This window comes from Melanaphis sacchari, unplaced genomic scaffold, assembly GCF_002803265.2.
Source record: "Melanaphis sacchari strain LSU unplaced genomic scaffold, SCAv2.0 Contig82_pilon_pilon, whole genome shotgun sequence".
NCBI lineage: Eukaryota > Metazoa > Arthropoda > Insecta > Hemiptera > Aphididae > Melanaphis > Melanaphis sacchari.
Window position 1 is genome coordinate 380,578 of NW_020271585.1, and position 17,112 is coordinate 397,689.

Genomic DNA, 17,112 nt, shown 5'->3' on the forward strand with positions numbered 1-17,112 from the left:
AAATAAATTTACTAAAATTTTTAACTCGCCATTTCTTTAAACTTATAATTATATGGTTATTATCATGGATATATAAAGTGAAATAATTCAAAAACTACTCGTTCGAATCATGATTATGATATGCCAAAGTTTTTAAAAATTATCCGCTAAATAATTTATTGTATCAAAAGAGAGTTGTCAATTGAAAAATAAAATTTGTGACTCCGCAGGATACTCCTCGAGTAGTATAAAAAAAACTCAAGAATTTAAGTGTATTTAAAAATTCCTTACATAAAATTTTAAATAATTGCATTATTGAAGAAGAAAACAGAAGCAAGTATGCTTGGTTAATTACTCTATATACTATATGAATATATATATATTGTATTCTTCTGGATAAGTTAATAACTAACTGATGACACTAAACTTCAATATTAATCATAATGATACTAATAACAGTATTAACATATTACACTTGATATTACAATAATACGAGTATATGTACTCATCTTGCTCAATTTATTAATTAAAATACAATAGGTGCGATCACTTTCCAGTAATGGATATGGAAAAACATTTGAATCTTCTGTGGTTTCCATACCTATTTATTTATTTTCAATATAAAACAACATCTTTAACATTATGGCGTTTCCTCTTTCGAGTCTGTGTATTGTTATTGCTAGGAAATTGTACTACGATACAAGCAAATGAAAATTAAATGAAAACTGTTTTCGTTTGACTCCGGCCATTGTCCTTTCAATTGGTTTAATGAAAAAGGGGACGAGCATGCTTGGTTAATCATTTTCTCTACATATATGTTTATACATATATTGTCTCTGTTGCGGATCTTTGTATTGATATCACATTATCAAATCTGAGTGACGCGACAACAAGTAGGTGTTATTCCGTCGCCGATTTAGAATGCGAATTGACATTCTTTGTCTTTGGAAAACCTCACGCGTGATCGATTATTGCTATTCAAGCACGCGAATTATATCTGCAATTTAATATACGACTAACACCATTATATCCACTCGCGCACAATCACAGAAAACATCGTTGTAATTTGTTATACACTAATCGTCTGTTACACAAGTGTTGTTCAAAATATATAATATATTATTCAAAAGGTGATTCTTTTCTTAACAAGCCACTAGATTTTTTTGAAAATAATTACTATTTGGAAAAGATTTTTTTTTACAATTTCCATATTCATTGGTCAAACAAGAACTATATTTTTATAGCTATTAATTTTATAAGTTTTCTATTAGTTAGAATAACGGTTAAAATTTTTTATCTCATACACTGAAGTACCTGTAGTTTATTTTTTCGAGTTTTTCAATATAGACAATATTTATTCATAAAAATAAGATGAAGTGGAGTAGACTGACTACAGACGTTCGACCCGACCTAACCATAAAACTATAATTTAGGTACTAGTGCGGATATGTCGTGAAATTATCTTATTTTGTTTTCAATAGTCTACTATATAGGTATATTTAACATTTCTGAAAATTACGTTCTCTCTTATGTCGTCTCCATTAGAGAACAATTTCATTCTTGAAAAACAAAACCATCTCTAAAACCAAAAACCACCAGTACTATCGCAATCTCTCCATAAGGTTTAACCATACACATATATATTTAAAGCATTCCACATAATAATAATGACTTTCTGACAATTTAAGCTGAACATTTGCGCGATAGGTAAGATCGATTCGGAGACATAAGGGAGAAATTGTGTTCATAATAATTCACCTAAAGTAGTAGATCAATTTTTATACTCAATTTATTAAATTATGTGCTCGTATCGATAAAAAGTTTCAAACAGATCAATCAATCCTATTATTACAACGCTACAGCAAGCATTAAATATCTTCCAAAAAAAAATAAAAAAAATATATAATTAAAATAACAGTTGCTTAATCCGTATTATTTCAATGCCATATTCCTAATTCCTAATCTTAAATTACCTATGACGTCAATAAACATCCATTAAAATCTCCACTAGAAAATCTGTAGGTGATGCTACAAATGATATAGATATACCTATATGCATATGTTATCATTACAGTGATATAATATTCTAATTTGATAATTGATACATAATATTATATAATGACAGTGATGCTCATTTTTTTTTTATTTGTGGACCGCCACTTTAGTTCAAAATTATCAATGAACAAGCCACCAAATATAAAAATACGAATAATCACAATTCTTCCCATGTTTATTAGAAAATCATATTAGACTTGTCCTGTTTTTATTATCTTTTATTTCAATTGGAAAATATACGCAAATCGTAGTTGCTTAATTTTATCAGTGTCCTATTGAAACAATGCACATTGTGCACATAAATACATATTAGTTAGTTAATATTAATTTTTTAAATGTTCGTTTTTAATTTTAGAAATAAGACATATAACGAGCTACTAAGTTAGATAGTCGCGGCTTGGGCACTTCGCTGTTATATATAACATAATATACAGTTTTTATTGATTTCGAAAAAACCTTCCACGCTTCTTCTTTGAATTCCGCGAAAAAAAATCCTAATAAAACATCAAGTACAATAATTCGAACGATCGTATATCGAATTACACTGCACATCAAAACGCAGACCAGTGATAAGTCCGAACATAATAAAATATAATATTATTGAGTGGAACGCTACCAAATTTATTAAACTAAAATCACGGCGATATTGAAGGATGACAGACAATTGAACTACCATGTTTTGATTATTTGAAAGTTCTGTATTTTATTTTCATATAACCCTAGTCTTTTTTAACGTAATCAATAAAAAAATTATGGTATACCACTAAATTTAAGCAAAGTACGTGATATCAGTGTTCACAACGAGTTTTGTAATATTAATTTTAATCAGATATTTTCTTTTTCTTTAACTTGAATTTTTGCATCCAGACGGTTTTATTTTTTCGAGAAACACTATAAGATATTTTCGAGAAACACTAAAAGACATAGTTCGACGTGTTATTTGCGACTATATTATTAATATCGGTGTAATTATTCAAAAAAATGTTGAATTTATAATAATTTATTACATGAGTATATTAAATTGAATATTTTAACGTAAAACATTTCAATGGCTTTACGGCGCTCGCGCGACTGCTTCATAGAACTATTATAATTATAACAACGTGTGCGAAATATTTATTATAACACTACATTATATTTTACCAATTTTAATATTTATTTATAAAAGTAAATTATAATTAAATCAATAATTTTGTGAAAATAATAAAATTGCTTTTGACATATTTTTTTTTATTCATAATTAATTTTCACAAAACCGTCGAGACACGCGTATTTATAGAATTTTATAGGACAGCATTTAAACGACAATACACCGCCACGAGTCAATAACCTGCTGGTTAACACTTTTGATGACGTTGTATGAAATCAAACTAGAAATTTTTTAACTATGTCCCACAGGTATAATTTGCACCTTACTGACCTGTACAAAACGATTGTATCAATCAAATGACGCATATCACCTGTTAAAACAATATATCGCATAAACATATTAGGTTTTCCAATTTAAATTTATATTTTTCCTTACATTTATGATTGATATGTAAAATGATTTAGTTGATCAATACTTATATTTTAACAATATTAATTTGAATATATATTATATGTATTGTAACTTAAAGGCATACTATAATAATGTTAATTTAATTAACTAAAATTGTACACAGTATTATTAATTATGTTAAAAATTACATCGTCCGTTAAAACATGGATAAATAAATAACTACACCATACAGTTCAGTTGTAAAATATTTCAAATAATAATAATATCATATGGAACGATATCTATACTAATTCTCTCCTCAGAGTTTTCAGCTCAAATAATTCAACAGACGTCAGTATGGTTGTGTTAAGTTTGGAAAATAAAAATTTTAATCAATATTTTCACTCTTTGTTTATGTAACCTAACTTAAACCAAGCTTTCATACCAATATTTATACATTTCGTTTACTGCCACATGTATGTGAGGTGTTTAAGGTGTTTTCCATGTTTTAGATTTTCATAACATTATTATGACTTAGGATCCATGTATACATAACTGCAGATATATATCAATTTTCCATATACAGGTGATATTACCATTTATATTTCCAAACGTAATTTATTTTTATTATGCGTCCCGCACATTTAAGTTAATTTATTCGAGTGCGTACATACAGCACAATTAATTTATTTGGCAAAGTTAAATGTTTTGAAATAATTGTCACGACGCGCCTGTTTGTAAATCGTCTTCTATGCTGTTTTTGTCGCGTCGGTTTGTCATCCGAGCCATTTTTCGCAGGACGCATTAACTGTTGCGTATAGCTGTCGAGGGACAATAATGATGAATTTTTCCGCTTTTAAATCGTCCACGTTCAAATAATATAGACAATTATTAACTAAAAATCTCATTCAAATTTCAATAATATGCTCAACTCTGTCAGTTATCCTAAGAAATTAACTCGATCTCAATGTACAAAACAAAACTTATAATCTATGAAAAGGTGGGATACGCACAGGAACTATTGCCCCCACATACCATCATAAACGCTTTTGCCAGATTTTTTAATAATTGTTATCTATATTTTTTTCATAAATAATACTAATCGCGAAACTTCGTCGTTTTAATTCTTCTAATCATCAGCTATTTCAATATTTTCCCACGCTCGAACCGATTTTACCGATAAAATACCAGTATACCATGTACACTCTCAATTCTGTCAGCCGATCGATTTTTATGCACAAATGAATAGTAATTTACAACGAACATAATATTATTATTATTTCACCATAATAATAATATAATAAAAGATGTGTGTCTACATTATACATTTCAAGAAATTTTTGATTTTCGTTTAATTCATATGTATCTTTTCTCTGCTGATGAATAATTAAAGCTATCGTTTCTTATACTACCGAGTAATAATCTACAAAAGGACCCAAACAATAATTCCCTTAGTATGTATGAGTGTGTGACCCATAAACTCGAGAACTAGATTACATAAATATTATATATGGCGTATGTAATAATATCGTGATATGTATTGTGTATACAACTATCGGATTACCCGAGATGGACTGTCCCAAATTTTTGGATAAATTACACATGGAATCGATCCGGGTACGGTACTTTCGAGGAATTCGAATAATAATGTAATATTGATTTTTTCCATCTATTTGTCGTCGGAGCTATTGTCGTCAGCACATGGTGAACTTTCTATGAATATAAACATTCATGGTTAATAATTAATATTGAGGTGTGTGCATTGTTTTTAAATACGTTCATTGAACATGCAAGGTCCGGGAATTACGCGGGTTTTTGTTTTAAGCGCGTATTTAGTTTATTAAACAAATGTTACCACGCATAATAATCCGACAACTCGTTGGTACGCATGAAACTCGATTATTACGAGAGCAATTTTGATTTATTTCACCATAAATTACCGTTGGTAATACGCCCGAGTCGTTTGTCTATGCGTGAACCACGCGGGTATAATATAATATAGTTTGAAAAATTGTATTGACTTGAAAAATTCTTTCTGACCCTATTTCCCGTCCTGTCTACCTGCAATAAGTATTACTTAAAATAATACTCTCGGTAGTGACGTGAAATGACAAACATCCGACCACCGACTATTCCGACGGGAGATGTCAAATCCTTCCTACACACTTATACAAAGATAAAATCATCCCACAAAACTATACTTTAAGTTTCGGTCGTAGTGCACTACGAATTATTATAATGGAATGACGATGGCATAAATATCATGATTATTCGCTTTGTATTATTTAACACGACTAAGTGCACATTCGTTGACGTGGTGCTTTAAGTTTAGCTAAGTATTATAACAGCGATGCTATTTAATGTTGAATTAATCAAAAAAATTCTACTAAATGAATAAATGCATATTTTGTGTAATTTTATAAAACAAAAAAACTTTTAGCGATGGCTCGTCATAAGACTTCGAGAACCCGCAACACTTCCGCTGTACACGCCAATGCTTAACGTGCATAATATAATATACCTACGTATCATTCGCCATTCAGTGCATCTGCACTATTTACTTATATGCACGCGTACATTGCATGCCATTTTTTATTCTTCTCCGAGAATCGTTGGTAAAACTTTTACAACATATCTAATATTGCTTGTTACTAACCGCCTCTTAGGTATTCGTTTATGTATTATGTATACTACTTAACCATAATATACGTATATATATATATATATACGTAAAATAATAACTAAGCATTAGATATGTAAGACTTGCACGTTACAATAAGTTTAATATTGTATTGTTGCTATGATGTTTATTATACCTCTGCTGTGTTTTGTTTCTGTTTTTTTTTTTTACTCCACTATAGGTTCGGTCTCTGTTTGGAGAATGAGAAAGAATATAAAGTGATTTATTCAACGCAAACCAACAACACCCAACGTTTAACTCCGATGCACAAACACACATTGTCGTTGACGTTGCCACAGCCCTGATTGAAAAACATCCGACAATAATCTACTATTATTATTATTATTATTATCATTATCATTTTTATCATTATTATTATTTTTATTATTATTATTATTTACAGTTATCGCATTACACTTATTATATATTACATAGCTAAATATTACTGCAATCGTCGGCGTCGATTCAACAATCGGTATGATTGTATAATATAACAATATAACATTGTGTGTTATATTTTCCAACAGACTAGGTACTATCGATCCGAATCATCACCGGCGATCGGTTCACAAACAATTAGAAACGCGTAATTATTATCCGAATCGTCTAAAACCTCTAGTTATCGTAAAATATAATATTCACATAAAAATAAATCAGCACCTAAACAATATATTATTATTTATACTTACGCCTTTAAATTTCAGTTTCGCTCGCATAACATGCATTAGCTATATAATAATATCATTATCCCACGTGTGCGTCTCCGATAATCATACGCTATCCGCATTATCTGGCGTGTCATATAATATACATTTCGCAATGCACCCCCTCCCCCGTCAAAATTTTAACATATTAATTACGCGTTATTTATGTTATTATCGATTTCTTAATTTTAGTTTTCCCATTTTCTATCGATCATTATGACATGTAATGTTTCATTACTTGCACCCACTCTATTTTTTCCATATTATATTGTTTATATATATGTGTGTGTGTGTGTGTGTGTATGTGTGTGTATAGCTAATAGATCTTCTTCCTTCCTCCCCGCTTCACAAACACACACAGTCTGACTTCGGATCTTTTATCACTCCATAAAACACGTGACGTACAACATAATTTATTATGACGTGTTCATGCTCCACATAATTTATCATACAAAACCAAGCGATTCGACAGAAACAAACAAAAATAAATTCATGAAAACATCAGCTAATAATTCTTGTTAAAGTTCTTAAACCATCATTATTCGATTATATAATACACGTACCTACCTGTTATTAATACAATACTAATTCATCGTCATATTCTTCTTCTTTTTATTATTATTTTTATTATTATATTAATTTATTATTATTTATTTTATATCACCGGTACGTTTACCGACATCATCGTCACACAAACCGCAATATTGTGCTGTGTTTTTACACTTTTTTTTAAATATTATTACAATTATTTTATTGAGATTAAACAACAATCGAAAATCTTTAAGAGTTTTCAACGCGAATAATTCGCTTCAGTCAATCGCTAAATCGATTTGCTTGCGTTAAGATCAATTCAAATCGAATCGTAAACGCGTAATATTGCGACGCGTGTTTAACCTTTACGACAATAATATTATATTATATTATAATATTAGTTTGTACACATTATAGCTGTGTATCATAATGATCAATGCTGTGTTTAGGATCTAACGATTTCCCCCTTTCCCCAATTTCGTTGGAATTAACTAATTATAATGCACGCCCGTTTGATCGTGTTTCGTATTATATTATTATAATTCCATGTCGTGGGCCGAGTCTGAGGGCGCATTTATTATGATCTCGCGCTGACCGAGTGATCGAAATGGATCCGTTTTGAATTCGCGTGGCCCGTCTATTACACAATACGATACCGATTTTGAACTCAAGTATGTATATTTTGTTTAACGATATAGTGATAACTATAAGTATTTGTGTCAAGTGTATCTGTATTGACTACTGTATCCTTCTGTCCGCGGATCACTTTAAATTAATCTCAAAAATTCGAAACCAGACGTTTCGTCGAATGCCAACGTTATTACAACTATCGAATATCGACATTCGATGGGTAATCCACACAGCGGTCTACGTGAGCTTTTTCGACGGTTTTTGAACAGCCGTGAGCTGCCACTGTCTGTTGCAAACAATAATATTGTAGATAGATAATCGCTTATAAGACAAAATTCGTCACTCTGGTCCCAACGGGTGCCGTCCAAACACACGCGAGTGCGCCACTGATAGCAACACCACAATAATATTGTATCATATTGTACAACACACGACGTAATAATACGTATAAACGTATGAGCCGTTAGAGCTAATATACGCGCATAATATTATAAATGATCTGCAACGAAACGCGTGCTAGTCGGGCACGATACAACGTTGAGCTACGTCACTACTGTTTTTGATTTTAATATAATTCTAGTTTACAAAATATCGACCCGATTGAAATCCACTAGGCGTGACCATCGGGAAACGCTGTCTGTTTTAAATTAATCATAAAAAACTATTTATTATTAATAATAATTCATAATCATTAACAAATATTCTATTACATAATAACATTATCAAAGTTTTCACGGTTGTATTACTAGAAATTATACTGAACCAATACAAATACACTATATTTATTTATATTTACAAACGGTTCGTCCGCTCGACGGGCTCTGTATACATCGGAAATCTCAGTTCCATAGTTCCATATGCCCTTGCCATAACGGAATATTTACTTCAAATCTTTGAAACATTTCCATAGTCTTAAACACCATATTAGTTATCGAAAGAATTCTATCTTATTAACACGTTTATATTAAAACAAATCACTATATTATATTTAACCCGTAATTCTTGATATTTATTGATAAGTGTCCTAGACTTGTTAGAACTATTATTCGAACTATTGATGTTTTTTAAATATTATATTATTACGAAATAATAAATAATATAAAATTGATTTTAAGATTACATTATAATTTATGAGTTAAATTTACCACACATACATATATCATATATAGAGCGCGAATGATATATTTTATTGTTGTAGAGGATTACAAATTCCTAAAACTATTTTAGCTTAGGTCTACCTCTACCTTTATACTGTAATATTATAGTTTTAAAATTTATATGTAACATTAAACTATTAGAAATTCCATGATCGCGAATATTAAATATTTTATGACGATACAGACTGAATTTAATAATTCAATTTTACTTGGTAAAACCAACTAGGTCACGTAAATAAATTAGCTTTTTGTAAATTTAAATTAAAATATTACATAATAATATAAAAAACAATAAAAAAAAAAACATAGTAATATATAAAAATAAATATGGCTTTTTTTTTGATTAAAAGTATAACTGACTGGTCTCTTGACGTGGTTTCTTAGGAAACACTTTTTTTTTAATTATTAACACCATTCTCTATCTGCGATGCATTTTCCTTTAAACCATTTATACATCAAACGCGTATTCAAACTATAACCGCTAAGGTCTACAGAATTGTTCAAAAAGTTCGGGTCCTGAAACAAAAATTAATTGTTCGTTTATTAATCAATTTAAATGCTATAATATAATCTATATAATCTAATATTATAAATACACATTTCAGACACTCGATTTCAATGTAACTTTCTATGACTACCATTTCATTTATGCTTTGTATTTTATAATTTTTTTTTCGCGTAGCTAATTAATATCAATTCATAACATTTTATTGATCAATGTTTGGCGTAAAATGTACGAATATAATATAATATAGCCGATGACGATGCAACAAATCTATCGTAGTTTATAAATCCTATTTATAATAATTATTATTATCATTGTAACTTACAAATTTCGGCGGAAATACTCTTTTGCAGTCGTGCCTATCAATATGTTCCCGATAAGCGTTTGTCAGTTGAACTTTCGTGTAACTGTCCATGCAAGGACTGCATAGCAGACAGTCTTCCGAATTGCACGAATTACAATTCATTTTAGCGCACGTTTCCGGATACGCCACGATATTTTTCGTGGACACTGCCATATTAATACTGTCTTCTCTACTAAACATACAAATAGTGCATACAATATATTAGAAAATATCTAAGATTAAAACGCAATGTCGATGAAAAAATTAAAATATTATTGTTTATATTATTTAAACGATAAGCCGTAGTATAACGCGTCATAATAATATACAAAATACAATAATGATTTCATCATTCGTTATAATTATTAAGTGCGTAAAACGAAAATGATACCACATTTTATTTATTCTAAACTTTTCCTAGGAATAAATATGTTCAACCATTTATTATTAAAATACATACAACCAAGTGAGGCGTGAGCAGTGAACACGCATCGACCTTGTTTGCAATCTCTACACTAAAATTTTCTCTAATTATTTAACCCGACCGGCTTGTTACAATTATTAAGGCTTGAGACATTTTACAGGTAGATCATTAATGTACCAATCCACTTAATTATATAATATCGTTTTTACTACTTTTATCGAGTAATTATATCTTCTTTAAGTATTTAAATATATTAAGTATTATTTCTATATGCCTAATTAAAATTTACTCTAAACCCGACTTGCTCACATTTTTACAAAAATAATAATTAATAATTGTTCTAAATAACTGTAACAATTGTATGCTTAATACGTGATTAAAAAATGTCGCTGTTCCAATAGAATCTTTTAGTGGTATTAATGAGTAGTTATCGATTTAATAACAGAAAAAAATAACCATTATTACCGTTCAAAATAAGTCAAGCCAACAATAGCAAATAGATTGAATAACACTTGTTCGTAAAGCAAACGATTTGGTCGGTAATGAGCCGATGACAAATTTGGCGACATGTTGACCTAAAAAACAAATTAAAATAATGCATAGTTGGTCATTTATTTGAATTTCAAAACAAATTATCGTTAGATTAACTTGAATCCTATTAACTACTCACCTCCATTATATACACTTTTAGATCATTATCAACAACAAAATCAAAACGTGCCATTTCAAAAAAATTAGTTTTCGACTTGTAATTTCTCATTAGATTTCTTATCTTTGATTCTTTTTCTAAACATACAACTCGTATGGCATCTTCCAGTTGGTCCCATATTTTTGTGGCATCTCTTCCTTTAAACAGTAAAAAAGCGATATTTCAATAATCAATCCAATTCAACAGTATATAGTTTCATAGAACGATGTTGGTCACCTTGAGCTTTCAAATGAGATTCAACAGAAGCTTTCATAGAAGCGCCTTGGTCGACGTAGTATTTTTTTAGAGACGGAACTTCCCACGTTGGTAAATAGTCATCTCCTATTACGTATTTGTCTATATTGTCGGGATTAAATGGATGATATTTTTCTGGGCAAAATCTAAAAATACATTTAAAAATATAAATTTTGCAACAAACTGCGCTACGTCCCACATACGTATAGTTACATTAAAAACACATAAATAATTATAAACAAAGTAGAAAGCGATCAAGTTTCCTAAACTTTAAATCACACTAAAAAAAGTCAGATTTATAATTTTTTTCAAATTACATTATTTTAGGGCATCTAAACTCCATCATCTGTTTTAAGTGAATAAATTGAATTTTTAAAAACTTCTTAAATATGATAAGTAAAACAATTCATGATTTATTTTAATTAATATATCATAATTAAACTGGAATGATAATTATTCGTTGACTTACTGGGAGTATACAAAACTTCATTTACATTAAATAAATGGATTTATGAAATAGGTAGCAGATACTCGATTAATAGGTACATAGAAATTCTAGCTGAGAGTAAGATATTTTATTTTGCCATCTATTTGAACGTATAAATTCTTACATAATAATTTAATTTAAAATTAATTTTAAGTTGCGTTTCCTACTATACATACGAAAAATCAACAGAAAACTTTTATTTTTAGTTTTCAAATCAATAACCACTTTTGTTACAAACAATACAAAAAACGTTCTTGCGTATACGTTTTTTTTTACTCGTTATAATTAAAATAAAAATTAATCTTGCAAATAACCACACATGATCCATATCGTTCAAGGTATCATATTTAGTTTTGAATTCCACAACTCATCTAAGAGATTACAAAATACGTGCATTAAGAAACGATTGAAGTGAAAACAGTAAATACTAGATGTCCTTCGAGATGTCGAGATGAATAATAGTATATTAATCATAAATAGTTTACTGATCTTGATTGTGGTGTAAAATTAAATAATTTATGATCACTTTTAAAATTGACATGTATAGGTAAACTAAAAAATCAACCTCACATACGGATCATGATGTTATTGTGGAAATTTACTTTTTTTTTTTTTTTGCTTCGCCTATACATATTATAATAATTATTAAGCTTACGGTTCAACTGCGAAGGACCAAATATTATATTTATTTCGTATAAAACTATATTATAAATTACTCGGAGTTATATTATGTTGCGTGATTAATAATAGCTATAATTAGTATATAATATAATATAGTTTATAGTACATAGTTCATATTTTAATAGATTTAATTTTATTCGTATTAGCCAATTATTCTATATTATTGCTTTATTATAACTCTAGGGTGGCAACAGCCGACTATGTTTAGAATGAGACTGAACATCAGTTCAAATCAGAGATAGTACCTATTTTGAACAGGAAACATCGTCCGATCAAATACCCTATACCTATAGAATTACCATTAAGTTTATAAAATTAATTATGTTATTAGAGTATTTTATGATAAGTTATATTGATGTTTGTTTAATAGTTTAAAATACAATATTTACCTATAGTTTATTTTTTATTTGCATTGTAGTTTTTAATCTTAAGTTTATTATTTAATTATAAATAGTATATGTATTTTATTTGATGCTTAAAATATTTTACTGTAGTTGAATCTATTAAAAATTTACTCATTGGAAAAAAAATAATAAATTAAATTAATTAAAAATATGTAAGTGTTTTTTTGTATCACCTAAATTAAATACAAAGTTTTCCATTATAAAATGATAAATTTTGTCATAAGAAACGTAAGTATTGGTATAATATACTATAGTTCAATGTAATTTGATCATATTATATCATTACATTATTATTTTATAGAAATTGGTGAAAGTATATTTTTTAATTTGAATTGTTTAATATTAGTCTTGCGAACATGATCACTTAATTATATTTATTTAAAAAGTTTATTTATTGGACAGAGTTTTGTAATCTTTTTATGTAGATTTTTTTTTTTTTTTTTTTTTTTTTGATAGCTTGTATTTTTTCAGTAATTTGGTAATTAAATATAAAAAAAAAAATAAATAAATAATAAATATTAATTTGATTAATCGAAAAAAAAAACCGTAGCACTATAATACAACAGCCAAACTCAACTGGTGATCCAACAAGCTTTTTATGACACAAAAAGAGCATTCAAACTGATTTAAAATTTAAATTAAATTGTCTGGAAAACAACAAATTTTCAAACATTATGAAATTATAATTTAAATTTAAATTTTTTTCTTTTTTTTCTTTTTTGCGTGAATTGCCGTTTTCTTTAGGTGACGGCGTGATACACGACAAAATATTATGTCACTGTCATGTTCCAAGAAAACAAAAAGCACGACAAATGCGATCGAACACTTCAAGTTAATTTAAGTACTAAAGTCGATGGAAACAAACGCTTTTCGAAACGAACGCGACGCTCGCACGTACAGGTAATAATAAACGCATTGTACATTTTATAATCTGTAAGTCCGTATGTAATACTGCAAACGTCGAACACATTATTAGTTAAATAAAACAATCCGAAACGTAATACTATGTACCTGAATAAAATATCCCCGTTGTACATGTAAACCCTAAGAGGATCTATGGACGTAATGATTGTATACACTCCGATATCAAATTTATATCCATCAATCAACAGGGGATTATCAATATACTCCTGAATAAATGTCCCAGATGAATTGAAGTCCAATCCTCCGATTGATTTAATTTTTATGCCGCGGTGGTTGTTTTGCTTTTGAACGAACAATTTATGAGGATTTTTTTTGACCTGAAACAATAGTAAAACAATCGAGCCTAATTATTATCGGAGATAATAGCGCTCAATAAATATATTAAACACATGCATAACGTCAGTTAATCAACATAAATGTAAATGCGGAGAAATCAATAACTATTATAATATTATATGCCCCGCTTTTTGGTCGATCTCTTCAATTATTCATTTTTTTTTTTATTATTATTATTACCTATTATTATTATTTACTTATATATTATTTTTAATTACTTATAGATCTTAAAAAAACATTTGCCGTATATTAAATAACTATTTTCTTGTAGCCATTTATGTAACTCTATGTAAGTCGAAAAATATATACAAACAAATTTTATTAATTAATAATAGTTAGTTGTTAGAAGTTGATTTCAATGAAAAAAAAAATATATTAAAATAGGTTTACTAACTCTACACTGTACATTTTAAAAGTTATTGGTTTTGTTATCTATCAAAATATTATGATATCGTTATCATATACATGTTTAATGTAGAGGTCGGCAATAGGCGGCCCGTGAAAAGAAAATACTAAACCGAACCATCAATTAATATTGTTTTTTTAATGTTGATTTTCTGCACACAATAGACATTTGATATTTGAGATACTACAAAATATGCAGCCGCATTAGGCGGCAAATTTTTGGAGAGTGGCTTTTTATGCGCAACAAAATTGTATTTAATATTTATTTTGTTTTTGTATAAAAAAATACTTAATATTTTTTTCTTGAATTTTTCAATTTCAAAATAAATAATTAACATTAAAACTACTTACATAACTAAATAATTATTTAATAAATTTATTTATTTTTTCTTATTTAATAAAAATAAAGAGAAAATATTGTATTTGAATTAAAACGTTTTTATTGAACTTTAGTTAAATGAAAAAAACAATTGCATACGTAGAAATTGTTATTATGTTAAGGAAATTTTGTTGTACAATGGTGATTTTTTTTAAATAAAGGCAGCAATTTTTTTTTTTTTTTTGACATAGGGATGACATATTGTTAAATCCACCCCTGCATTTGACCTATATCTTCATAATGTATTTGGAGATTTCGATAGCGTTGGTCGCTTATTATCGCTGTTTACCATAATATTCACGATACACGATAGTTATTAACTAATATTTAGGTTTTTTCTGGCCCTCAAAAATTGTCTTTCAAATTATCTAAACCGCCAATCGCCATAGAATTGAATTTCTGACCTTCGGTCTAAAGGATCCATTTATACTCAAATATCTAAAACATGACTGACAAATGTGAAAAATTTTGATTTTTCTTGCGGCATTTGAAAAGCTGGAGGTACATATTTTATGTCCGATATCGCCAAATCAATTTTGTTGGTTATAAAACCTACGCCAGGAAAATGGTTGACCTTAAACAAAACAAATAAACGTTGTAGATAAAGATAATATAATATTAAATTGCAAATAAACTATCGATTATAATATATTTAAAACTTAAGTTTAGCTTTTGAAATTGTATACAGTAACAGTTATTATTTCAAAGTAGGTACCTATATCAATAAAACAATAATGAAATATGATATTAAAATATGCGTTAAAAAAATGTTTATTTTTAATTTTTCATTATATATTTTTAACAATAACTAATGATTTTTAGTAGTATTTTACAACTTTTTTTTTTACACGGGTAAAGTTAATAAAATGTTTTTTTGAAATCCAAAGTTAGAAAAATAACTATCAATGTATAAAAATTTACAAAAAAGAACTATAACATAAAAAAAACGTAATAGTATGAAAAAAACAAACAATTTCGTACATAATATATCGTTAATAGTTTGCAAAACTTATTTGGGACGAATTCCATGTTTCGAAATAAACATTGATAGAATAGACAATCGTGAATTTCATTAATTGATTATGATGTCGTGTATCAATCTCTCGATAACGACAAAATAATATATACCTATCTGACAAAAATATTTTGAAAAATGTCATAAATCTTTACAATGATAAAATACATACTGTGTATACTATTGAGAATTAGTATAATATTAATAACTAAAATTATTATAATAATTTTAAAAAACTAAAAAATTACCCACTTTTTAAACATAGGAAAATATAACTCACTCATTCGCCTCACAAAAAAAAAAAAATTATTTACTCAGTAAACTTATTTACCTTATACTCTTGTGATGGATATATTAAAAATAATATTTGAGGATGATAATTTGTATCTAAATAAAAACTATACTGTACAACACTGTTAAACGCGCGTAAACACGGCGTGTAGAAAGTTTGAATGTACCTACACTTCGCGCGTCGTTTTCTATTGATGAGAGATCGTAGGTTGTAGGTAGATACGCAAGCGACGTGATAAAACTCGAATAAATAAATAATAATCTCTTACTTTTTGGTGAGGTTTCAAATCGGAAAACGTAATCTTGTCGGCGTACGTTTTGAACGGATACTCGTGAGCCCATATGACGTCCCAATCTACTTTTTTGTCGAACGGTCTTCTCGTGTACCCGTAAACGTCGAACACGTCGAAAACGTGCACCAAGTGTCCAGCGTCGGCCTGAAAACGATCACCGAATCACAAGTCTGACAGATGCACATATATGTACATATATCATGTAGTAGGTACACGACGAATAATGATTTTAACATCGAAAACTTGTGTACGAAAATACGTATATTACAGAACGATCCTATCGAGAATAAACCGCAAATATATCTTAGAAATCATTAAAAAGAAATTATTTCGACTTCTATTCTACGAACAAAAACTGAAAACGGCGAGTGCGGAAAAATATACGAAAGCGAGATGTAGCGTACGGTTTAAATACGAAAGCTTATACGCACTATACCGTACACTTCCTATAAGACCGTCGCGGTCA

The 17,112-nt window shown here is 28.5% G+C and overlaps 2 protein-coding genes across 3 annotated transcripts in view; one reads left to right on the plus strand and one right to left on the minus strand.

The window, feature by feature from the left end:
• Positions 1–6,502, plus strand: part of LOC112602118 (lutropin-choriogonadotropic hormone receptor-like) — a 54,541-nt gene extending 48,039 nt beyond the window's left edge. Inside the window, exon 16 of the mRNA XM_025350053.1 lies at positions 6,376–6,502. Within this exon, the coding sequence (XP_025205838.1) occupies positions 6,376–6,499 (124 nt within the window). The 3' untranslated portion in view covers positions 6,500–6,502. The remainder of the gene's footprint in view (positions 1–6,375) is intronic.
• A 2,723-nt stretch (positions 6,503–9,225) lies between these two features.
• LOC112602119 (tubulin polyglutamylase ttll6) lies at positions 9,226–16,790 on the minus strand (the record flags this gene model as incomplete). 2 transcript variants are annotated; one of them, XM_025350055.1, is given in 8 exon segments in its annotated part: positions 9,226–9,732; positions 10,047–10,254; positions 10,954–11,063; positions 11,159–11,334; positions 11,414–11,577; positions 14,015–14,244; positions 15,502–15,621; positions 16,623–16,790. In XM_025350055.1, coding segments are annotated over 8 exon segments (1,287 nt in total), but the record flags the coding sequence as incomplete, so codon positions are not given.
• Positions 16,791–17,112: the final 322 nt, after the last annotated feature.